At 37.5% G+C, this 25,895-nt stretch overlaps 1 protein-coding gene across 1 annotated transcript in view; it reads left to right on the top strand.

Annotated features, from left to right (window-relative positions):
* Positions 1–25,895, top strand: part of LOC106881660 (nuclear pore complex protein Nup205) — a 348,272-nt gene that overhangs the window by 235,561 nt on the left and 86,816 nt on the right. The window contains exons 24-27 of the mRNA XM_089363638.1: positions 5,371–5,514; positions 14,493–14,597; positions 16,229–16,476; positions 16,784–16,975. Coding sequence (XP_089219764.1) covers positions 5,371–5,514; positions 14,493–14,597; positions 16,229–16,476; positions 16,784–16,975 — 689 coding nt within the window. The remainder of the gene's footprint in view (positions 1–5,370; positions 5,515–14,492; positions 14,598–16,228; positions 16,477–16,783; positions 16,976–25,895) is intronic.

Below are 25,895 nucleotides of genomic sequence, written 5' to 3' on the forward strand. Positions count from 1 at the left end.
TTACATCAGATAGTGATGAAGAAGACAAATGTGAAGAAGATGACGACGACTCCTGATGAAATCAAAAATCCACAGTTATTTACACAGAAAGTGCTAAATGATTTGGTGAGAGATTTGAACCTACTGAGGGATGCAGTGGAACTTCTTAGTTCTAGGCTAAAAATGAAAAAGTTTTTGTTACCGTGAACCTTCTTCTCATGGTATCGTCAAAGGAAACATAAGTTGTTACCATTCTTTGCTGAGGATGAATCTATGGTGTTTTGCTGTAATATTCCAAACCTGCTAAGCTATTTTGAGATTGAGAGCAATCCCTCAGAATGGAGGATATTCATTGATTCCTCCAAAAGGAGTTTGAAGGCTGCCTTGCTACATAATGGAAATAAGTATTCATCCAGAGACATAGGAAAATGTAAAAAAAAAACTTTTGTTGAATATTAGGTATGCAAAATATTACTGGCAAGTATGTGGAAAATTATAGGCATGCTTTTAGGCCAGCAGGCAGGCTACACAAAAATGCAATGTTTCTTATGTGAATGGGATAGCAGAGCTAATGAAAAGCACTGGATGGTTAAAAACTGGCTACATAGGAGAAGTTTGTCACCTGAATCCTAAATTATTTTGCATGAGCCCTTGATTGAACCAACAAAAGTACTGCCACCACCTTTGCACATCAAACTGGGTTTGATGAAACAGTTCAATAAATCTTTGCCTGCAGATGAACCATGTTTGCAGTATCTCTCAAAAAATACCCAAATATAACCTTAGAGAAAATTACAGCAGGAATATTTGTTAGTCCTGACACTCATAAACTAATGAAAGACACATTATGAGAAATCCATGAATGAATCTCAAAAGCAGGAATCAGTGAGTTACAAGTGTGTTGTTGGGAACTTTGTAGGAAACAATAAGTGTTCAGATTACAAAGTCATAGTTGATACCATGTTGCAAAACTTCAAAAACCTTGGGTGCAATACGAGTGTTAAAATGCACTTTTTTCACTCAGACTATGACTATTTCTTGGAGAACCATGGCAATCTAAGTGAAGAGCACAGTGAGAGATTTCACCAGGACATTAAAGAAATGGGGCAGAGGTATCAGGGTAGGTGGAATGTAAACACGACTGGGTTACTGCTGGACTGCAAGCAACTACCAAAAGCTAGAAGGATATCAAAGAAAAGAATGTTTGAGAAAGAGTAAAATTACTTGAACGCCATGATAAGTGCATTAAAAATACATATTTTAATCAATACATTATTTATGTCTTTTTTTATTATTGTTCTAGTGATTTGTTCTTAATTTCATCAAACTTTTATCTAAAAGTCTGCCACAAAAGGGAGTGAATGACAAGAAAATTCATCCTATCTTTGGCAGCTATTTGTATAAAATCTGTACGTGATAGGCAAAGACAAAAGCATACTTTAAATCAGCATTAAAAAAGGGTTCAGAATCACCTATAAGTAGACAATCCTCATTTACTTCGTTTAAAAATGCAGACTTGTGGAATCCTATCTTAACACCTAATTTGCAGAGAACTACTGGAAATTCTTTTAATTATGAGTACCAAATACAAGTTAGTAAATGCCTGTGTAATTATTTAAACAAAATTGTATGTCCTTTAGAAAATCAGTGTTTAAGGAAAAATATAGTATATCAGTGTAAAGTAATAACTGGAGGTCGTAAATATTATTATGTTGGTTCATCTGCTACAATTTGGAAATTTAGGTTTCATAATCATTCTCATTCATTTAAGTATAGAAGAAAAAGTAATTTCTGCAAATCTTAGTAAATGCATCTGGGATTTAAAAGATAAGAACATTAAGTATGATTTAAAGTGGTCCATTATTAGTTATACACTACATGTAATTTTTACCTTGAAGAAATGTATTATATAATTACTTCTAAATTAATTTTATTGAATTTTAATGAAAGATGTTGCCATAAATTTAGAAAGACATTCAAATATTTCAGTCATTAATTTTAATAATTTTTCATATATTGTATAATAAGATTAATTCTCATAAAAGGTTTAATTTAATTGTTGTGGGCTGTTCCACTATTGATAAATAGTGGACAGTCACAGCAAGCAGTTTCAGTCAGCAAGGTATACTGTTCAGGCCAGTCACGCAGATGATGAGGAGTAAAACTACATGCAGTGGCAGATGAGACTAACACTGAACTGAATTACACACAGTGAAAAATATATAAATTCTATTTAAAGAAGATTCTGAAGAAAAAAATGCCTGTAAAACTGGAACTCTAACACAGAACTGGACTACAACACAGTTAAAAATAATATACACACAGTGAAAAATATATAAATTCTGTTGAAAAAAGATTCTGAAGAAAAAAATGTCTGATAAAACTGGAACTCTAACAGGTCGCTATGTGTTAGTCGCTTTACTGGTAAACAATGTAGACCGGTACTACCTGCAGCATTCTGAAGAGAAAAATAATTCTGTGTGGAAGAAATAATAATAATAAGTCCATGTGAAGGATTTAAGTCTGGTTGCTATGTGTTAGTAACGCTACTGGTAAACAGTGTAGAATGGTACTACCTACGAAATTCTGAAGAAAAAAAATAGTGCTGTGTGAAAGAAGAAAAAAAAATCTCAAAGAGAGGTTTTGTAGTGGATACCCCCAAGTGAGAAGTGGCCTGTTCCACTACTGTTAAATAGTGGACAGACACAGCTAGCAGTGTCAGTCAGCAAGGTACTCTGTTTGGACCAGTCATGCAGACGACGAAGTGATGTTGTCATAATGTGGGCCATATTGGTAATGAATAAATAGATAACTAACTGTTATGTAAAATATCTAAGTTTCTATTAACCATAATATAGAATTCTTATCTTTATTTTTTATTCTTTAGTTATCGAGTGATGTCACCAATAGTTATATACAAAATAGCCTTTTATAGATTATATTTCAATATCCACTGACATCACCAATGGTTGGATACAAAAACAACTTTTCTTAGATATGTTTATTTCTTATTTTTATAAAACATTTTTGTTATCCACTGACATCACCATTTGTTGAATGAAAGAATGTCTTAGGTTGAATTCAATTTAGGCGTTCTTTTTGTTAGCATTTATCAACTGGTAAATATTTCAGATGTTTAATTTGAATTTCACTAATCTTGGATAGCCTTGATAACATTGTGTCAACATATTTTTGAGGATATTAATTTTCATAATATTTGTGTGTGTGTGTCTGTGTGTTCATGCAATAGAAACAATTGTTGGCTTTATAAGATAAGATCTATAATAAGGGTATAATTTTCTCTATACATATTTTCTGTCGTTAAATATTCTGAATTTCTTGAAATTCTGCAAAAGGATATTTGGATTTAGCTGTGACATGTATTCTACTTACATTTACTGCTGATGGTTGAACATTTATAAACAAATTCTTTTAATACTGAGTGCTTTATTGATATCTGCCAGGGTTTTTTAATCCCATTATTTCTTTTATATATATATATATATATATATATATATTATTTAAATTATGGGTGTTCAGCCATATTTATATATATATATATATATATATCTTATGAGAAATTTAACATATTCTAGAATGATTGTAACTATGAGTAGCTTAATATAACATTCATAATATAATAATAATAATATATTGTTTTCAGTGTAAACTATGTCTACACTCAAACTTTCAAAAATAATAACATTTACTCTTGGAATATCAAAGTAGTGATGTTTTTTTTTTTTTTTTCCATTTTACCATGTGCACTAGTCATGTAAATTCATATAATCTATGAAGGGAATCCAGCTTTTCCTAATATCAACCACCTTACAGAGTTTACTGGGTGCTTTTCATGTGGCATGACAAAGACCCTGCCACTGAACTGGAGAGTTTTATTGGGGAAGTTGACTTTGTGCAGGTGATAATAAGATGAAACCTGGATAGGAACTGGTGTCTTTCTGTAGAGGATGTACATTTCTACTCCAGTTAGAAAGAGAGAGAGAAAGAAAACATGCCAGTAATATTCTCAAGGTGCAAGAAGTGAATGTAAATGGAGTGGCACAAAAGATTGAACTAGGTGAGTGAGCAGAAAGTTGGCAAGAGTGCAAAAGGAGAGTAAGAATGAAGGCAAGAGAATGGGAGTTCAGTGATTGGTGAACAAGGGTTTGTAGGGAAGTGGCAGCACGGTACAGTTTGCAAGCAAGGGCAGGAAAGAGAGAAGATAAAGTAGCATTGGGCTGCAGGAGCAGGCTGAGGAGAAACAAGTATAGTGCAGGACGAGTTATAGTTTGGTTCATTAAGGAATGGGTGAATGAATGAATGTAACATGGGTATAGAATACCCAATGCACAGGACTTTCAGAACTCAGTTTCTTTGAGTTGCATAGGTCTTCTCAAGAGTTTCAAATTTTGGCACAAGACCAGTAATTTCGGAGATGGGGCTAAGTTGATTACTCCAGTACTCAACTGGTACTTATTTTATCGACCTCAAATGGATGAAAGGTAAAGTCAGCCTCAGTGGAATTTGAACTCAGAGGATAAAGATGGAGCAAATGATCCAAGAACTTCATATTGCCAGGCATCTTAGTCCATTGTCACCTCTATTGGGCTCAACAGCTTCAGATTGGCTGTTACTGCTTCATCTCAGGTCATTCTGGGTCTCCTGCTTCTGCATCCCATGTCTCCTGTTGCTGGCTACAAATATAATTGTTACCATTACTTGTATAATTGTTACCATTACCTTACCACCAACTACAACTAGGACTTGTACTACAAATGCCATAAATGTCTACTGTCATGACAGTATCACCAACAACAACAATACGAATGTAGACGTCTTTGTCACCTTGCTGTCAACCTACAGCAAGCCATCCACCACCACCTATATCATGACCTCTTTGGCTAATAACACCATTTTTGTGGGAACAACTGTGGTTATTACACTCACTGGACAAAATGGGGTCATTGCCCATTCAGCAATATAAAGGCAGGGTCTACATAAATGCACATCTCTAAACTGTATTCTTCTGATGATGATTATGATGATGGGCTTCTGTGCCTGAAATGTAAAGGTTTTTCAACTTCCCTCTTTGAATTGTTAGAAGCTCTCCCCTTTTCCTTTTGGTTTGTTCATCTTTGTTATAAACCACCCTTTGACCAGCATTATGTTGTCATCAGACATAGCAACTGCCAGTTAATGAAGCACATGTTGAATAAATCTAAAAAATTATCTTCAGACTTTTTCTATTTGCTTATATATATATATATATATATATATATAGTGTGTTTGCATATACTTGTGTGTGTATTAACATGAGCATATGTAGATATGTGTGTGTGTGTGTGTGTGTGTGTATATATATATATGTATATGTATAAAATTTATTTTTAGAAAGCCCTTTGATGAACCAGCAGTCTTGGCTTTTGAAAGCTATGGCTCTAGAATTGCGCCTGACATCCATGAATAGACATCGCTCCCACACTCAGCGCTTAATGAAATTACTGCTTGAAGATGTTGATGTTGATCACATTTCAGGTAAGTTCTTTGAATCATTTAATCATTATCTTGTAAAATGTACAATAGTACTAGGTAATTTATAACATATGCACTAGTGCAGACATTGTAAAACAATTCATTATACACTAAAATTAATTATTTCTCAATGATGTTGGTTACAATACGATTGTCATCTTATGAAATGAATGCATTCATCTCATGCCTCCTGACTCTCTTTATTCTATAATATAAATTGAAGTTGGCCGACCGTTGTATTCTTTCTTGTCTTGAGGTTCACGACCAAACGGCTGGGTGGATTCGCGTGAAAAATGGCACACATGTGGAGACGGGTGCATAGATTGGAACACGCTTTCTATTTTTTCCTAGCCCCCATACTTACAGAGAACATCGATTAAAACAACCTGCGTGCGTGCATGTATGTGAGTGTGTGTCACTGAAGCCATTCATACATATATACATATAATAAATAAATAAACTGAATGATAAATTTCAGTTATCTTTCTCTCTTTCTTTCTCTCTCTTTCTTTCTTTCTCTCTCTCTCTCTCATATACACATACACCATCAACATTACTCTCTCTGTCGAGCACACCCTATCAAACATACACACACTCACACAGATTAAATTGGATACGTCTGCTATTAATTCTTACATACAATTTCCCCGTTAATTCTTACAGCTTCATTTTCTGTTAAAGCAATTCTTAATGTCAACTTCTTAACATAATACGCAGAATTCTCGCATTAATACAGTAGGGTGTTTTGAGGGAGATTTGGCTGCTATTTCTACCAGATCTACCTACTATGTAGACGTCTGAACTTATTTTTCATTCACAGATTTGCATTTCAAACATTTAACATTATCTTTTCCATAAATCAACTATCGTAAAAATTTTCTACCATGACCTCACATGCAATTACCCTTTCTTCTGCCATTAGCACCTTACAGTTTCTCATTCAAACTACATAATACGTAGAATTGTAGCATTAATACAATAGGGGTGTTTTGAGGGAGATTTGCCTGCTATTTCTACCAGGTCTACCTACCATGTAGAGGTCTGAACTTCTTTTCCATTTACAGATTTGCATTTCAAACATTTAACATAATCTTTTCCATACATCAACTATCGTAAAAATTTTCTACCATGAACTCACATTTTCTATGTATGTGTGAGTACCTTAAAATGCGTGATTACACAGGTTCAATAAAATACTTCTCAGAAACAGACTACCCAGAAATTTTTTCTTCAAAACTCCTGAAGCTGTTTCCTGCGAAGATATTTTGGAAACACTTCCGCCCTCCCCAACTACTTTTTCTCCCACATTTCATTATTTCTAAAATTTCTTTTGCCAAAAATCCCCGTTTTCGGATTCGAATGACTTATTCCATAATTCTTCACTTTCTTTAAATTGGATACATCTGCTATTAAGTTGAGGAACTTTGGCAATACAGTTACAATTCATTTCTGCTTTACTTCTTACATACAATTTCCCCGTAAATTCTTCCCATTTGGCTGCTATTTCTACAAGGTCTACTTACCATGGACAGGTCTGAAGTTAATTTTCATTCACAGATTTGCATTTTAAACATTTACCCTCTTTCTCTCTCTCACACACACACACACACACATACACGCATGTCCATTTCATATATCTTTCAATTTCTGCTCTATGCAAACAAAATTTTCACGGATAAAACTGCTTACAAAAATTGCGATTAATGTATAATTTCTTTCTATGTTCATAATTAAATAGATCTTTTAATGATTAGACAGACGTCCAATAGAATAGCTCTCACAAACAGACTACGTACAAATTCTTTCTTCACAACTCCTGAAGCCATTTTCTGACAGGAGGGGGTGAAATTTTCATACAGCTGGAGGCTCCAATCGAAACAGGATACGAAATGATCAGGTTGAGAAACACTGTTATAGATTATGCCTAACCGAAAACAATCACAGTCACATCATCCAAACAGACCGGGTGAAACCGGGTTTAGCTGCTAGTATAATATATATATATATGTGTGTGTGTGTGTGTGTATATACACACAGGCACACACAACATGCTTCTTTCAGTTTCAGTCTGTGAAATCCACTCACAAGGCTTTGGTCAGCCCAGGTCTATAGTAGAAGACACTTGCCCATAGTGCCATGCAGTGGGACTGAACTTGGAACCATATGTAGTTGGGAAGCAAACTTCTTACTACAGTCATTCCCACACTCATATATTGTTGAATATTTCTTCTCTATGAGTATTAACTTTGGAGCTGATGGTTTCTGTACATGTGTGCATTATTATTGACTTTGACAACTGAATGCATTTTACTTTCCATATGTAAAAAGCAAGTGTCTCTCAAATCATACCACTCTTTTTTTACAAAAAAATAAAATGAAAAAGCTCACTAGATAATAAAGTCATTGATAATACAATGCCTGAAAAAAACCATAAGACATGTTGGTCAAACCTGGAATACTTTAGATCATAAATCTTCTCAATAAAGGCTGATTTGGAGGTAGCAACAACTTCAAAATAGTTACAACTTATCATCTCTCAAAATAACAACCCTTCCTCTGATTTCACATTAATGAATGTCTCAACAATCCTTGCTAACCAATTTGAAAAGTGAATTAGATTTTATTTCTCATCACACTTTCTCTTGTACATTGGGACTTTTTTTAGCTATCACCTCAAACAATTCACGCAGCTGATACACCTCTTCACCCCTCATGACTACACATTTGTAGCATAACCAAAACAATACCCCAAAAGCCAAATTCTCTACAAAGTTTGTGAATAAAACTTTTATAAAAACAGTGTTATCAACAAAGACTGACTTTAGCTGTGTCTGTCACTAAAAATGGTTGGTAAAATTATCTGTGAATGGACTTCGTTTTAAATGAGTCTGACAACTCATTGCTTTCACCAACACTTTATTTACGTAGATTGAAACAATGACAAACAGGATCTTCAGTATATTTGAACTGTGAAGGAAAAGATGATGGATAATGAAACAAATGGCTAATTGAGTGTAATGTAATAAATGATTATATATGTGTTTAGTTATAATCCTCTATGGCCTCCCAAAGTCTTTGGAGGGAAGCAAAGAAGACTGATAATATGTAGTAAATGGTTTAAGAAAATAGGATAATTAATGTGAAAGACAGTTAATTAATGTTGATGGTGTTACAATCAAGAGGCAATGTGTCAGCTGTGCGTCAGGCTTTGCCAGTTGGGCGGAGCTATGAATGGGGTGATTGACAGAAGGGGGATCAGTTGCATCAAACAAGGGCCACTCTTGGAGGCCAGGAGTATTATGTGGTCATAAGGCTTGAAGGGCTCTTATGGTACAACCATTGGTGGCACAGCCTGAGGTAGGTAAGGCAGTAAATGCGGGGAAGTTGGCATGGTTCTTGGGGTAGGTGGTGGAGATGGGTTCCTAGTTGTGGTGGTCTTCGTGTTGGGAAGTAGGCATGTTAGGTAGGCCTGAGGCATCGGTATTGTAGCTGAGCTACATGAGGAGCTGTTAAAGTGGGTTCAGAAGGTAGTCTCATTGTTGGTGTTGGCACCAGGAACGCAGGTGGTCCAAGGTCCATGAGTAGTGGTGCACAGAAAACAACCGGCAGATACTTCCGGAGGAATTTTCTGTTGCGCAGCATGACTCGGCCTGAACCATACTGATCGAACTGGTGTACCTCTATGATGACACCAGTTTTGCCCCATTTGGGTCCAACTTGATTTTGGATTTGGACAGTCAATGACAGTCAGTGATAGAAGTGGGCGTGTGTGTTCTGACAACTGTTCAGTGGCATGTGGCAGTTATGCAGGACTTCTTCGGGAGAAGTCCTAGTCTCACGCAATGTGGAGTGTGGCTGGTATTTGCCAGAATGGATGGGAATAAAGTCTTGTATTGGATGGCCAAAGATGCACATGGCTGCGGACAAGTGTGTATCCCAGTCTGGTGCATTTCTGTATTGTAGCATTGCATGCTGGAAACTGTCAGTATTGAGGGAGCCATTGGCATCAGTGTTGTCTGTAATGAGGTGCTTTATTGTCTTGACACCAACTTTGGCGTGACAGTTGCAATGAGGGAAATGCAACGGAGGGGATCCTGTGGTGAACTCCCCAGTTATGGGGGAAGGTGACCATTTGGTGAGAGATAAACTCTGGTCCTCCATCCAATATCAGTTCATCACTGACATCATATGTCACAAAGATGAGGTGTTGGGTGGCGATAAGTCCTGCTGTGCCATCGATGCTTTCTCCATGATGTGCCAGTTACTGTATCTGTCCACAGCCACGAGGTAGTGGTGACCCCAGTACTGGAAGTAATTAGCAACCAGGCTTTGGGTAGGTAAGGTTTGTTGGAGGCGTGAGAGGAGTGCTTGGCTGTGAGGGTGCCATTTGGTTGCAGACTGAGCAGTGTTCCCGCATCTCAATGATGGCTGGGGTCACACTGGCTAGAAGAAGGATGTCTCTTCTCTGGAACACATTAGTGTCACACTTTGATGCACTGAGTGTAATGCCTGGAGGACCTGCATGTGAAGGGAGGTAGGTACGACAACCCTGTCATGATACAGGATAATTCCATCGAAGCTAGTGAGTTCATCACGAAACTAGTAGTACTGCCGCAGCTCTGGCAGGACTTTGGAATGGTCTTCTAGGAAGTTGTCCTCAATTGCATCCATGAGTTTGGTCATGCTTGGGTTGCTAGTAGTAGTAGTGTGGACTATGTCCCATGTTACAGATTGGACAGTCTCAGTAACCGGTGAAATGTAGTCGTTGTGAGAGCATGTTGCAGTGTTGTCATCTCCTGTAGAGCAGATGGTTGCTAGGAAAGACTGTGGCTGAGCAGCTCAGTTGGATGGGTCATGGCAGCAACATCGTCTGGGAGGTCTGGTAGTGTGGGCTATCCGACATGGTAGCGTGACACAGTGTCCGCTGTTGCATGCCGAGCACCTGGTACATGAACAATGCTGAAGTTATGCCATAGGGTTTTTTCTTTCAGGTTGCACAATCAAGGGTTAAGGATGTTGTCCAGGCAGCAATCACCAAATACTTTCAAGAGAAGTTTGTGATCAACTGTGACAATGAGATTGGTGCAGCCAAGGGTGAAGTGGTGTGCTTTGTCCAACGCATCAATAACTGCCAGTGCTTTCCCCTCCACTGGTGCATAATGAGATTCTGCCACTCAAATAGTGATTTTCCAGCCAGATTTGCAGCAAAAGGGGCAGAAGGGCATACGCAATGTTTTTGGAACCGCCAGAAGCGAATGCCATCTTTGCTCCAGTCAGTGGCAAGATAAATCGGCTTGGTTTTGTCAAAGATCTGCACACCTCTTTGGCTTTCATTGATGATGATTGATTTGGATTCCTCAAAGAGCCAATTCAGCTGGTCTGTCCATACAAACCGGGAGACTGGCTTGAGGAGTTCCTGGAATGGTAACATTCATTAGGCAGAAGCGAAGGCAGAGGAGACTTGGTTGATCAAACTGAACCAGCTGTGGATGTTGATGTTTTTAAGGGTGGGAAAGTCACAGATTACCTTGAGATATTGGGTCACACTGTGACACAAATTCACACAAATTCAATGGTAGTTTGGGCAAAGTCGAACTTAGTGGGATTCGGAATGATGCTGTTGGAACTCAGATGTCGAGCCATTGGACTGCCTGAAAGAATGCTTCCTCAATGGTGTTTGAGCATATCAAGATGTTGTCGATACAATTTGTTTTCTGGGGAATGCTTGAGACAGTCAGCTGTAGCTGTCCTCTGAAACATTGTATCCCTGTAGTGAAATGCAATAGCAGAAGCAGCCCCAGGAAGTGATGAAGGTGGTTAGATGGCGTTCCCTTTCATTGAGGGCAATACTGTAGTAGCCATTCCAAGCATCAAAGGAAGTTTTTCGGGTGTTGGGTGGTACGAAGCAGACCTGGTGGAATGGGGATTGGGTGTGATGTGTCTCATGAACTGTGTGTCGGTTGAGGGGCTGAAGATCAACAGTCTGTCAAGGTTTTCCAGACTTCTTGCGGTATACCACCACTCTGTGGCACCAGGTGACAGGTGTACCAATGGTGACAAGGTCAGTAACTCCAAGCTGAACGTTGTGGTCGAAACCTGCTTTCACTTCCTCTTGCCAACGAACTTGGACTGGTATGGGTATATGGTGGGCGATTGGTTTAGTATTGGGGTCCACCATTAAGCAGATCGGTGGCCCAGACATCTTGGAGAGTTACTGATATTCGCAGACATTGAATGTGTTGGAGCTGTAGTATTCTAGCAGCGACTTCTCCAGGTGATCATGGTTCTCTTCAGTGGCTGGGAATGATAGTGAAGTGGGAGGAGGAGGGTGTTTGTTGTAGAGGGCAGCCACATACATTCTAAGTCATTGTTGCAGGAGATGTTTCCAGTGGGGCGCCAACATTCCTACAGCTTTCTCCAATCATGGGGAAGTGGGGGGGGGGGATCATCCCAAGGGTGACACAGTTTTGCTTGGAGAGGAAAAGTTTATCATTTGAAGGGGTGATGTAGACAATTTGATGGGTTGTGCACTTTGCAGAGGATGAGGTGGTCACTGATATGCATAGGGTCAGGGCACTGATTATATTTATGGGGTTGCTGTTAGTGGCAGTCATTTTCATGTTGACTGGTATAAAATGGCACTGGTCCAGCCTCAGTTTGGATAGGAGGCTTGTCCCAGCCAGGCATGACTGGCATCCAGTGTCTGCCATAGCTTTGTGATGGATAACTGCAGTCTGTCATGAAAAAGAAGTGGGGGAAGCCCAATGCCTTCATGTCAGCTGGGTTGGTTTCAATGAAGGTATGGGGATCAGAAGAGCATTTCACCCAGGCATCACAGAGTTCATTATACACATGGTTGTCAAGACTTATTGCTTGTGTAGAGGATTCATCAGGGAGGTTGACCACAAGGCATAGGCTGTTGAATATTGTAGATGTGTAGTCTTCCGTGCAGTTGCATTGGTTTGAGCCTGTCACTGGGGACGGTGTTGTCGGCAGCAGACACTCTCATAGTAGTGCAGGATGCCACACATAGCGCACTTGTGGTTGTATGAAGGGTATTTCCTCGTATTCCTGTAAATGACATCTGTGGCTGTGCTTTCCGCAGTGGCTGCAGGGGGTAGGAGCAGGTGTATCACAGGGTTCACTGGATTTGACCGGGTGATGCCACTCCTGGCATCTCTATGAGCTAGAGGTAATGGTGGTTCAGGTGATGCTGTGGCCCATGAGCCTGCTGGCTGAGCATTTTCCACTTTCTTTTGCTTTGGCATACCTCAGGGCTTCTTCCAGGGACACCCAGGATGTCAAGGCATATCTTCTCATCCTCTAACTTGTATATGGAAGCATTGCAGACTATGACGCCTCTGCAATCATTTGTGGCATGGTAGGCATCCAAGAGACATTCCACCTTGAAGTTGCTGACACCTATCTGCCCTCAAAGATGCACAGCAAAGGCCCTGATGGGTTCATCCTGCTCCTGGCACATCTGTTGTAGCTGCATGTGAGCGACCATGACATTTTCTTGGCAGACAGCCTGAAATTTAATGTGACTGAGGATTGTTTGCTTATCATTCAAGGCCACTGTGTCGAATTTCCATGTGAGATCTTTTCTGAAGGTCTCATCACAACATTCAAGAAGCTGGAAGATGACATCATTACCCATAAGATGAGTGGCTTGTTTGTAGTCTGACCATCTCTGCTCAAAGTAAACCCACTCCTCACTAGTTCCAGTTGCAGTGATGACGGGGGAGGCAGACCTTCTCAGGTGAGACTTTCATGCACAACTGTCTGTTGGGCAATGTCACTATGAAGATCGATGAGGTGGGTCAGTACCTTCACCAGAGTGTTCACAGGCCAACTCTTGGCACAATTGGGTGTGGGACAGGGTATGTTGGCCATGTTGACTAGCTTTTTGTCATAAAGATGTCTGAGCACCCTCTGCTTTCACCAACACTTTATTTACATAGAGTGAAGCAATGACAAAAATAGTCTTCAGTATACCTGAAATGTGAAGGAAAAGATGATAGAGAATGAAACGAATAATGTATGGTGAATCGAATGATAATAAATGATAATATATGTGTGTTTAGTTATAATCCTCAACACTTGTCTCTTTTTTAAAAGTTTTTTGTCAGACATCTCTGTTCCAAAATTAACTCAAACGAAAAAATGGCATGAATTTAGATAATTTGGGTTATTGGTGTATTGAATAAAAACACTTCCTTAAGAAGTTTATGTATCACAGAAACATATCTATAGTTCACACTTGCTAGCAAAGATTTCCCATTAAGAATGAAAATCTCATTTCCTCTCCTTATTAAAATGTAGTAAATTGCTCTATTCAATCCATCACTCTCATCAAAACATTATCTACTGTGTATTGACAACTTTCTTGCTATCGTTTTTAACTATACCCTTAAAGAAATGGTACAACTCTTTGCTCCACAATAATTTGTCCATATATGTGTTATTTACATTCTTAAATGAATCTTGATTTCCATCTACTGATATTTTAAAAACATTTACATACTAACACTAATTTTTCTTTTCATGAATACATACAAATAAAACCTTCAAACTTGCTACAAATCCTGACCCTTACTATTTTAGATAATTTTTCATGTTATGTCGCAATTCATGCATGACCTGAGGATTAAAATGGGAATTCTATTTGAGAGGCAATCTTTTTCCCTTCTTTGTGTTCATGGTGCACACATTTTGCATGCCAAGTTCTTTTTAAAAGTGTTACATTTTTGCTGTATTTTCTGTGTATATGTTTTCTCTGTATACCCCTATAGCTATTATTATTCAGATTCAATGATCATTTACAAATAATTTACAATTTTGTATTTCAAATAGCTTTTGGCTATTTTTATCCTTATTGTTTTTCTTTGAGAAGTAAGAAAAACCTTCTGTTTTCCTTGCTCTTTAAGTGGCTTTTTGTCAAGCAATATTCTTAATACAGTTTTATCTATGATTCTTAGTGACACAGGCTTATGGAGCAGAAGAAAATGATTATAGCACTTATGGAGGAAAAGAAGCTTCCATATCACAGTATCCAACAATTCCTTCAAGCTGTTTCATGACTGGTTTGTATCTGTTTTTCTTTGCTGACCTTTTTTCATGATGGTGATAATGTTGACAACAACAATTGACATCAAACATCCATCTTCCATGCTGGTGTAGGTCAGAAGCTTTCTGGCAAGTCTTGGGCTGTGCCAAGCTCCAGCGCCAGGTTTGGCATGTTTTCTATGATAGGACACCGTTTCTAATGCCAATTACCTTATAGTTTGTACAGGGTGCTTTTTTTCATGCGCTAGCACTAATGAGGTTGCCAAGTAATTTGCAAGACAGAAAAAGCCCTAAAGAAGGTACGAAGCCCTCAGAGAGTGGAGTATTAGGGAGGGTGAGTTGTAGTAACTGGGGAAAAGATGAAGATGGTAGTGAGCAAACTTAAAATACAAGAAGAGGATACAGTCAGTGAATCAGGTGAGAAATGGAGGTAGAGGTGAATGTATTGGGTGATGAGCAAGGGCGGAGGCCATTTGATGGGAAATATCAATATGGAGAGAGCTAAGTTGAGAGAGAAATCTGTAGCTTTAGAAGGAAAATAGGTCTGAAGGTAAATGAGTGGGAGCAATGGAGAGGGAGGTGTGGAATTATATATGGGTGTCTGATGTGAGTGAGGCATGATGATAGATATGGGAAGATATTGAAAATGAGAGAAGTTATGAGGAGTATGGCAGAGGAGAGTGATATGTGAAGGCAAGGAAGAAGGTGACTGGTGAGAGTAGTGTGGGAAGGGAAGGGAGGATAATGAGAATAAGATAGAAGGTTAGTGGTAGTGCAGAGGATGATGAAGAATAATATAAGCTGAGTCTGCTCTCAAGTGATTTTAGCTGCTGAATATTGCCAAGTGATTTTAGCTGCTGAGGACTGATGGAGAGCTTGGTGTCAGGGGAATGAGGTGGGGTGGTAGGATGTTTGATGGGTTGCAAGTTTTCACAGAATGTATTTAGGATGTCATTTTTGCTGTGATATATGAGTTTTCTTGAGCAGATTTCCAATTATCTTGATCCTTTGTTATTTCCACTGTGAGGCTCAGCATCATGTTGCCGCAACCCATGCCTTCCTGGGTCTCCCTTTTCCACAAGTTTCATCCACTTAAAACAACCAGCATTTTTTTACACAGCTGTACTCATCCAATGCATTACATGACCAAACATTTGCATCACAGAACTCCAGTACCCTTGTACGCTATCCAATTCAAGCTCATGCAATATGTGTTGAATGAATTGAAAACATATGAACAAATTACTCAAATACATGTTAGGATAAGACAAACTGAATAGGAAAGAATGTAATTTTCATCTCTTCTTAATTTTGCAGCAGGTATGGTTTTGTTATTCTCATTATACCCACAGTTTCTTGTTCACTTCCATTATAATTTTTGTATGATAGTGCGGCTACTACTTCAGTCTAAATTCATTGTTCTTCTTACTGTTAAGCTTAATTAAATGATATAAATGTTTTCACATTTTGAATATTCCAGTTCAAAAATGCCATGTTTATTAACAGTTCTAAGTAATTCATTGAAATATCCACATTTTTTAAATCCCTCAGTCCATATTGCAAAAGTAATAAAAATGACAAAAATATAGAAATATTAATATTGTTTCAATAATTTTAGTTCTCAGAGCTTTTTCTCTTTTCTTTTCAGGTACGCAGACAAGACGCAAAATTTTACGCATATTAGACTCTTTAGATTTCACCCAAGCCTGCCCTCAACGTTGTCCACTTCAATTTTTTGAAGAAAATTTGATTGAAGATGTCATAAAATCATGTTGCAAAAGGCCTAAAAATGGACCAGCAATATGTGATGTTAAAGCCTTGCGCCGAGTTCTTATTGGAGAAATTAGCAACTTACAGGGCACAACTCTGGCAGGACAAAGGAGTTTAATTTTAAGGGTCAGTGTTTGTTGAGTGCTAAATTTTTTAAATCAGCTATAACATTTGTGGTATGTAGTCTTAGTGAGTATAAATATGTCAGTGATGTTATGAATAAGATGTTAAAATACATCTTTGCAAATACACATACACACAGACATATATATGCATATATATATGTATGAATGTTAGTGTGTATTTATGCAGGGAATTTTATGAAATTTTCTATTTTATTTAATGTTCTCAGATTTGCTTGCCAGTTATGTTTGTCAATGTGTACGTGCACCATTATGTGTCTAAATATATTCATTACACGTTTATTTCTCAGGAAGTTGAAATAATCTTGGAACAGGTGGTCTCCAGCAATGCAGTATATCAAAGTCTGTACTCCAAGTATGTAGCTTTTGAGGCTTGGCGTCAGGTGACTGAAGTTTTGGTAACTGCTTGTACTCCTGATTTATTGGACAAAGAAAGTCAACATACTCTTTTGTTTGAATTGTTGCAAGACCTTCTCATTAAGGTAAAGATACTATTGATATGATGTTCATTGTTACCTTACTTGATGCTCTCTATTATTGCACTCATTGGTTAGCATTTGGAAGGATATCCAGCCTTAGAAACCATGGAACTCAAGCAGTTCTTCAGCTGGCCAGCTCCTATCAAACTGTCCAACCCATGCCAGCATGGAAAACAGACATTAGATGATGACAATTGTCATTATTAACTTTTAAGTCCTATTATTTCTTTCTCTTTCCAACTTTTTTTAAATTTTAGAAAAAATTGGTAGAAAGTGTTGTGTATCCATTTGTACTCAAAGAAGATTTTTAGTACATTTGCAAATAATATTCCCTGATGCTTAAATTTTATCAATTTCTACTTAAGATATACAGATTAAATATTCTTTTGTAACCAACCTGTTGGAAACAGCTTGGAAATTTTCCTGCTTTATGTTACCTACCCACCCATAAGTGCCCAAGATATGAGGTAGTATCAAAAAATTCCTGGACTACTTCATGAGGTAGTGTACCAAATGATATCGCTGTGTTTACTTCACAAATTGTGAAATTTGTGTTTTTGCGATCACATGTATGCTGCAGTCTGCAGTTTTATCATGGACAGGATCGAAGCGCTAACGTGAAATTTTGCATTTAACTTGTGAAGTTTGCTACAGAGACATTAGGTATTCTTTGGCAAGCTTATGGTGACAAGGCAATGATTTGTACACAATGTTTTGAGTGTCATAGGTGCTTCAAGTGCAGAAAAACATCTCTGGAAGACCTGGCATGAGCATCACCCCTGGAAATGTGGTATTATGCATTGAGAATTCATCCCCCAGTGCTAGACCGTCAATTGAGAGTTTTTCTAGGATGTTTTGAAGTGCTGCAGAAATGCCACACACATTTGCTCAGGTTTGAATGTTAGTGTGTATTTATGCAGGGAATTTTATGATAATTTCTGTCATTTTAGTCCTCCAAAGACAGTATTTTGGTTTTGTTGCACCTCTGCCACTTGGAACTTGGCAACAAAATCACAAGTCGCACTTTGGTGGACCTGATAATAGAAATTGTGAAATAATGATGTAGAAAAGTATTTGGCCAAAAGTAAACCATTGTACTTAGCCTTTGTCAACCTGGAGAAAGCTTTCAACAAGGTTCCCTGCGCTCTTATCTGGTGGTCTCTTAGGAAGCTAGGAGTACAGGAATGGCATCTTAAAGCCATACATGCCATGTACAATGATGCTGTCAGTAAGGTGAGAATCAGCCTTGAATGCACCGATGACTTTTGTATACAAGTTGGAGTTCACCAGGGATTAGTTGTTAGTCTTCTCTTATTCATCATAATTCTCCAGGCCATAACAGAGGAATTCAAAACTGGATGCCCATGGGAATTATTATATGCTGATGATTTTGTTCTTATTGTAGAATCTGAATCAGAATTGAAGTTCCAGGTTTTGCTTCAAAACCTGGAATCAAAGTGCCGTAAGGTTAACTTAGCAAAGACTAAAGTTGTTGTTAGCAAGAAAGCAGATAAGACTCTCCTTCTGTCAGGTAAATGGCCCTGCTCAAAATGTAGGAAAGGAGTGGGACATAATTTCATTTACTGCACCAAGTGTAAGCTATGGACACAAGAGATGTAGTGGAATTGCAGGTAGGTTAACAAATAAGGTTGCTTTCGTGTGTAGCAAAAGCAATAAGTACTGAGGACATGAGGGACTTAGACGCTATCAAATGTCCAAGAGGCTCTCTTGAGATACTGGATAGTTTCTGTTATTTAGTGACCAAATTAGTTATGGGGGTGGATGCTCTGAAAGTATTGTCTCTAGAATAAGAATAGGATGGAGGAAATTCAGAGAGCTACTACCTCTGTTGGCATCAAAAGAACTCTCTCTCAGAGTGAAAGGTAGATTGTGTGATGCTTGTGTGAGAATGGCTATACTACATGAGCTCTGAATACAGAAGACATGCATAGACTGGAGAGGAATGAAGGTAATATACTCCATTAGATTTGCAACATCAGTGTGCATGACCAACAGAGCATAACTGTGTTGAAAGGGATTAAATGTGGTATGTAGGAGAGGAGAATGCGTTGGTTTGGACATGTGATACATATGAGTAAAAACAGCTGTGTACAGAAGTGCTTATCACTGAAAGTGGATGGTACCTGTGGAAGAGGGGACCCAAGAAGACATGGGATGAAGTGGTGAGGACCAATCTTAGGATGTTAGGGCTCAAGGAGGAAATGACAATGGATTGAGATGTTTGACGATATGAAGTTCTAGAGAAGACCTGCCCACGTCAGCGAGACTGAGTGCTAGCAGCATTATGTGCCACCCACATGTAACAACAAACTTTTCACACACCCTATCCCAAGAAACCAAACTACATCTCTTCTAAACTGCATCATTCTCTTTCTCACATTTGCTCTTCATAAACTATGATTGTCTTCCAATCCCCATCCCTGCCCTCACTGCCCTGCTCACCCCATTTTTATACCCAGGTTTTCACCAGTCATTGAAGAAGTGCCGCTCCCAAACAGTGGAAGGAACTGTGGTAGAAGGAGACCCAGGAAGACATGGGATGAGGTGCTGAAGCATCACCTTCGAACGTTGGGCCTCACAGAGGCAATGATGAAAGACTGAAACCCCTGGAGATATGCTGACTGAGAAGACCCAGAAAATAAAGTGAGATCACAGCTGTAGCCTACACTAGTTTCGCATAGCCAGCTCACTCAAAAAAGTACCTTTGGATCGTAGGACAACATGCCATGCTTGATGAAACCTATTGAGTCAAGTACATCAACGTCAAAATCAAATCGAACCATAATCAATGGAAATTGTAGTTGTGGCTGATGCCTGTGCCACCTAACTGGCTCCCTATGCTGGTGGAATGTAAAAAGCACCATCCGTACCTGGCCGATGCCAGCAACACCTTGAGTGACTCTCATGCCAGTGGCACGTAAAAGCACCATACAAATGTGGTCAATGCCAGCTCCCTCTGGCCCCTGTGCCGGTGGCATATAAAAAGCACCCACTACACTCTCAGAGTGGTTGGTATTAGGAAGGGCATCAAGCTGTAGAAACATTGCCAGATCAGTTTGGAACCTGGTTCAGCCTCCTGGCTTCCCAGGCCACAGTCAAACTGTTCAACCCATGCCAGCATGGAAAACGGATGTTAAACAATGATGATGATGATGGTTGCAATCCCCACTCCTTGCTTGCACCTTCTTGGCAATACCTGACTGCATATATTATGACCTTTATACCAATCTCTTCTTTATCCTACCATCTTATATCTGTTCTTACCCTTGTTACTTGTCAGTATACTCTGACACTTCACAATCTCTCTCCTGTTTTCTCTTGCACTTTTGCTGTTTCCTACTCTCTCTCTCTCTATCTCTCTTTCCCCTGCTCTTTCTTCTCACTAAGTAACCAAGTATCTACATCAGCACACCTGTTTCTGTCCTCTTTTTGTACTTCTCTCCCTCCCTCTCTCCCCCTCTTTCACTCCTCTCTTTCCTTCTCTTTCTCACTGGGTAACCATGTACCTCCTCTATAGCAAGACACTTGTTTCTGCCTCTCTATTCTCTGTCATACTCTAACCTTCACCATCTGACACCAAATCACCTCCTCTAATGTTTGCTCTGTAATAGGAAGACACCTTTTTATGCCTCTGTGTCTCTTGGTTACACTCTAACCTTTCGTCCTCTGACACAAGTTCCTTCATCAAACGCTCCTGCTCCTCTCATAATTCCTTGTCTTGCAAGTTACTTAGTGACCCTACTAGCGCTAGTACCATGTAAAAAGCATCCAGTCCACACTGTAAAGTGGTTGGCATTTGGAAAGGCATCCATCTATAAAAATCATGCCAAAACTAACCTCGCCTGTGCTAGTACCACACAAAAGACCCTGAGTCCATTCTGCAGAGTGGTTGCTGTTAGGAAGGGCATCCAGCTGTAAAAAAACCCTGCCAAAACAGACACAGAATAGTGACTAGTGATGAGAAATGGGTTCTCTATAAAAGTGTCAAGTGCCGAAGACAGTGGGTAGGGAAAGGAGAAACACTGGCACCCCAGGCTAAAGAAGGTCTTCACTCACTTAAGGTGTTGTTATCTGTTTGGTGGGATATGAAAGGTTTAGTCCACTTTGAACTTTTAAACCCAAAGCAAACAATAACAAAGGAGATCTCCTGTGAGCAGCTTCAACAGGCGCTAGAAGGAAAATGACCACCTTTGGTTTCAAGACAAAAGGTGTTCTTCCATCAGCCAAATACAGTGAGGATGACATTCCAAAGGCCAGAGCAATTTGAATGGGAAATGATGCCCCACTCACCATATTTGCTGGACATTAACCCCATCTGATTATCATTTATTCCGCAGTCTTCAAAAAATATAAATTCTGTAGATGAGGTCAGAACAGTAGTAGAGGAGTACTTTTCGTCATGGACAAGTAAATTTTTGAAGAGTCTACTAGATAGATGGAAGAGCATTGTAGAAAATGAAGGAGTGTATATTTTAGATTAAAAAAGAACTTTGTTTATCTTAATTTTGAAAAGAAAAGAACTATTTTGACCCAATACATAGTGTTGTCTCTGATTATATAGACCATTTATGCATATTGGTTATATCTAGAGTCCATAATTGCTTGTATATGCAGTCCATAGATGTGTAGAGTAGATGGGCTTTTTTTTTTAATGAACTAATCAAACAACCAATATCCTGTAGAAAGCATCAATGCCAGGGTTAGGATATCCAGTGTAGTTACACATAAGTTTGTTGTGTTTCATCTCTTTAACCCTTTAGCATTCAGATTAATCTGTCAAATGTTCACATTTTGAGAGATGTCCACAATATTTGCTTGTAATTTTGTTAATTTTTTACATACAGTTTTCAACTTTTTGTTGGTGTGTGCTTATATACCAGTTTATAGTTATGTAACTTTAGCTGATCTTTCTGATTAAATTTGATTTTTATGGGCAGGTAAATTTAATTAACAGGTGTAGAAGCAATGACATTATGGATAAACATTAAAATTGAAATTCTTAATGCATCTTACCTGCTTGATTTGTTACTAAAATTATCCCAAATGTCAACCACCTGTAATTTTGCTACTTTTCAAGATGAGGTACATTAATTTGAATTAATTAAAATACAGGTATAATCAGTACAAGATTTTATTTCATTCAAACATTTTCCTTGAAAATAAACTTCTAAACTATTTTACTAGTCAGTATACCATTGGCTATGTACTCTTATACAATTTAATGAATACATGTACATAACACAATGCATCTAATAAAAAAAGCTCATTAATAGGTGAAACAAAGGTGAATACAGGTGTGTAACATACTGAAAATTAATATGTATTTCTCACTTTCACATATTATTTGTAATAAAATGAAAGGAATATATGATAGTATTACAATCAAACAACAAAATATAGTTATGCCGTCTTTCTATTGCGAAACTGTCCAAAGCACCCTCTACACAAGGTCACTTCGCAAAACGAACACATATATGAGGTCCCAACCTGATATCCTTTCACGGATTTTCTTTTTTGCAGCAAACAGTCTGCAAACTTTTTTCTTCCATTTATTTTTTCCAGTTTATGGAAATCAATATTTTCTGTTTACATCCACCTCCATTGATTTTGCTTTTCTCCCAGTTCTATATGAGAAAAGCCCTTATGTAACTGAGATACAATGTCAACTCGAATTTTCAAATTATCATAATCCTTTGGTAGCGGAGGTACCCTGTGCCTTATTACATAAACATGAATTAACTATAGTTAGACATAATGCTGGAGATATATGGATCACCATACCTTATATCAGGACTGCAGTAGTGTCACAGTCAAGTAAGCTGCTTGATACCAAACATGATGTTTATAGCAAAGAAAGCTCGCATTTCCACAATATCAGTTCACTGCCATAGTAGATCAGGTCTTCTATGAATAGAAATTATGCGTTGAACATATTTATTTGTTTCCTCCACAACAGTTTGAAAAAAACTTTTCAGTAAATATAAAAATAAATAGCCCAGTGGTTGAGCATCAGGAGGTTGATTGTGTTGTGGACTTGACTTTTCTGTGAAATTAGGAATTGTGGTTGGTGTAGTAATCTTCAACCATTTTGCTATAATGTTTTCAATATCATTTTCATCACTTTCTTTATCAAAATCTTCCTTATCTGATGAAGATTCATAAATATCAATATCAGATTCATCTAAAGACAAATCACTGTTGTTTTTGTTTATATTTTGTACATCATCAAGAGTAAAGTCATAACTGCTACCAAGAAGTTTCAAAAATTTCAAGGTATTTTTACTTGAATAAAGGCAGGAAAGGCTTTATCTTGCATTATCTCAAAGCTACAAGAATTCAATAACATGATTTGTTTATTTTTTTAGCGATTTCATAGACGAATCAGATATGGCTGGATAATAAAAGGGAATTGGTTTTGGCTGGTCTGAACACTAAAGAGTTAAACAGTATACAAGGTCCAAAGGGTATCTCAGTGTGGTTGGTAACTTGTATAAATATGTGTGCCTATTCTTATACACTTATATAGATGTGGAAATATCCCTGTACAGAAATTTGTTTAAGTGTGTGTGTGTCTGTATTAACCCACGAAGATGCATCTATAGGCCTATTTAAACATGCCTTTATTTACATATAGATGTATACACTGGACTATGTATATCCCTTTTAGAGACTGGTAGCTGGCAATCTAACAAGTACTAATTGATGCATACAAAAGTAGCATGGTGGGACAGTACAGGAATTAAAAAATATAAAACCTTAGAAAAGCATTTGTTTCTCTTGCACACCACATCTGATGCCTTTCTATCAAAATGCTTATATTCTATCATACATGCACACTGACACTGAACATCTAGTGAAGCAAGCTAGCTTCATTTCTTTCAAGTCTATGCATGTCCTCAACAGTCACAGCCCATGTTTCTTATTTTTGCAGCTATGCTCTCAGAGCATCCACCTCCACTACCAACTTGGTCACCTAGATAATGGAAGCTATCAACTACTTCTAGCTTACCCCACTGGCATTTGATGGGGTCTATTTTCTATACGTTTTTAGTGTTTACTGTACCTGTGCATCTTCCACACAACTATTTACCAAGTTAACCTTCCTCTGATATTGCTGCACCTCTTATGTATCCATAGCTTGCACTGGGTATATCTTATGGAATTTCTATTTATGCCTTTCCTACAGATCAAGCAGGGCCATCTACCTGAAGGCATTAGTGATTTGTCTGCTTTCCTACTTACTAAGTCTTTGGTTTTTGCTAGATTAACTCTAAAACCTTTCGATTCTAGACTTTGCTTCCACACCTGAAACTTCTCTAGTTCTAGTAGTGATTCAGCTATAAGAACAAGGTCATCAGCATAGAGGATCTCTCAGAGGCAACTTGTCTTAAATTCCTGTTATAGCCTGGAGGATTATGATGAACAGGAGGGAGCTGAGGACTGATCCTTGGTAAACTCCTATTTGAAACTGGCACCCATGCTGGTGGCACATAATAAGCCCCTTTCAAGCATTGGGCTTCACAGGCAATGTGGCTGATGCCAGTGTCTCGTAACTAACACCCATGTTGATGGTACATGAGAAGCACCTTTCAAGTGTTGGGCCTTACAGAGGCAATGACAAATGACCAAGACCTTTGGCAATATTCTGTGCTTGAGAAGACCCTTCAAGCTAAGCGAAACTGTAGTTGTGGAAGATACTGGTGTCATGCAAATGGCACCCGTGTCAGTGGCACATAATACCACCCATTACACTCAGAGTAGTTGGCGTTAGGAAGGGCATCCAGCTGCAGAAACTATGCGAAGTCAGACGGGAATCTGTACAGCCCCTCAGAGTGTCAGCCCTGCTCAAACCATCCAATTGATGCCAGCATGGACAGCGGATGTTAGCCTGACATATGGCAAGGTAGACTTTAAAAACATGATATATATATATATATATATATATATATATATATATATATATATATATATATATATATATTATATATATATATATATTATATATATATATATATTATATATATATATATATATTATATATATATATATTATATATATATATATTATATTATATATATATATTATATATATATATATTATATTATATATATATTATATTATATATATATATATTATATTATATATATATATATTATATTATATATATATATATTATATTATATATATATATATTATATTATATATATATATATTATATTATATATATATATATTATATTATATATATATATATATATATATATATATATATATATATATATATATATATATATATTATATATATATATATTATATATATATATATTATATATATATATATATTATATATATATATATATAATATATATATATATATTTTATATATATATATATATATATATATATATATATATATATATATATATCATGCGAGAGAGTTAGGGGTTGAGGATTCAACCCACTAAGGGATAGTATCTATCCAATATACCGCTGGGAGGGTACCCAATTATTGCTACACTAGTGTTATACCAAGTGCAATAAATGGGAGCGGGTAAAAAGGGGGGTTTTTACCCCAAATTTGTATATCAATTAGAAAATGGAGGATAATATGCTGAACCCAACTACTTGCAGACAGTGTATCCCGTTGAATTCATATCTGAGTATGGTTATGCACATGGACTCACATATATATGTATTGGAGTGTCTATAGCTATTTGTACTGTTTGTAGGCTCTTTATGTGCCTTATATTTTTATGCTTTTTATATATTTTTATATTTTCATTTTTCATTTATGTATTTTTATTATTATTTTTTTCTTGCTGTACCATAATTTTTATTTCTATTTTTATTTTTTATTTTATTTTTGCTTTTGTTTTTGTTCTTATTTCTATTTCACCTTTGTT

Source organism: Octopus bimaculoides, chromosome 15 (genome assembly GCF_046866305.1).
Source record: "Octopus bimaculoides isolate indiv1 chromosome 15, ASM4686630v1, whole genome shotgun sequence".
NCBI lineage: Eukaryota > Metazoa > Mollusca > Cephalopoda > Octopoda > Octopodidae > Octopus > Octopus bimaculoides.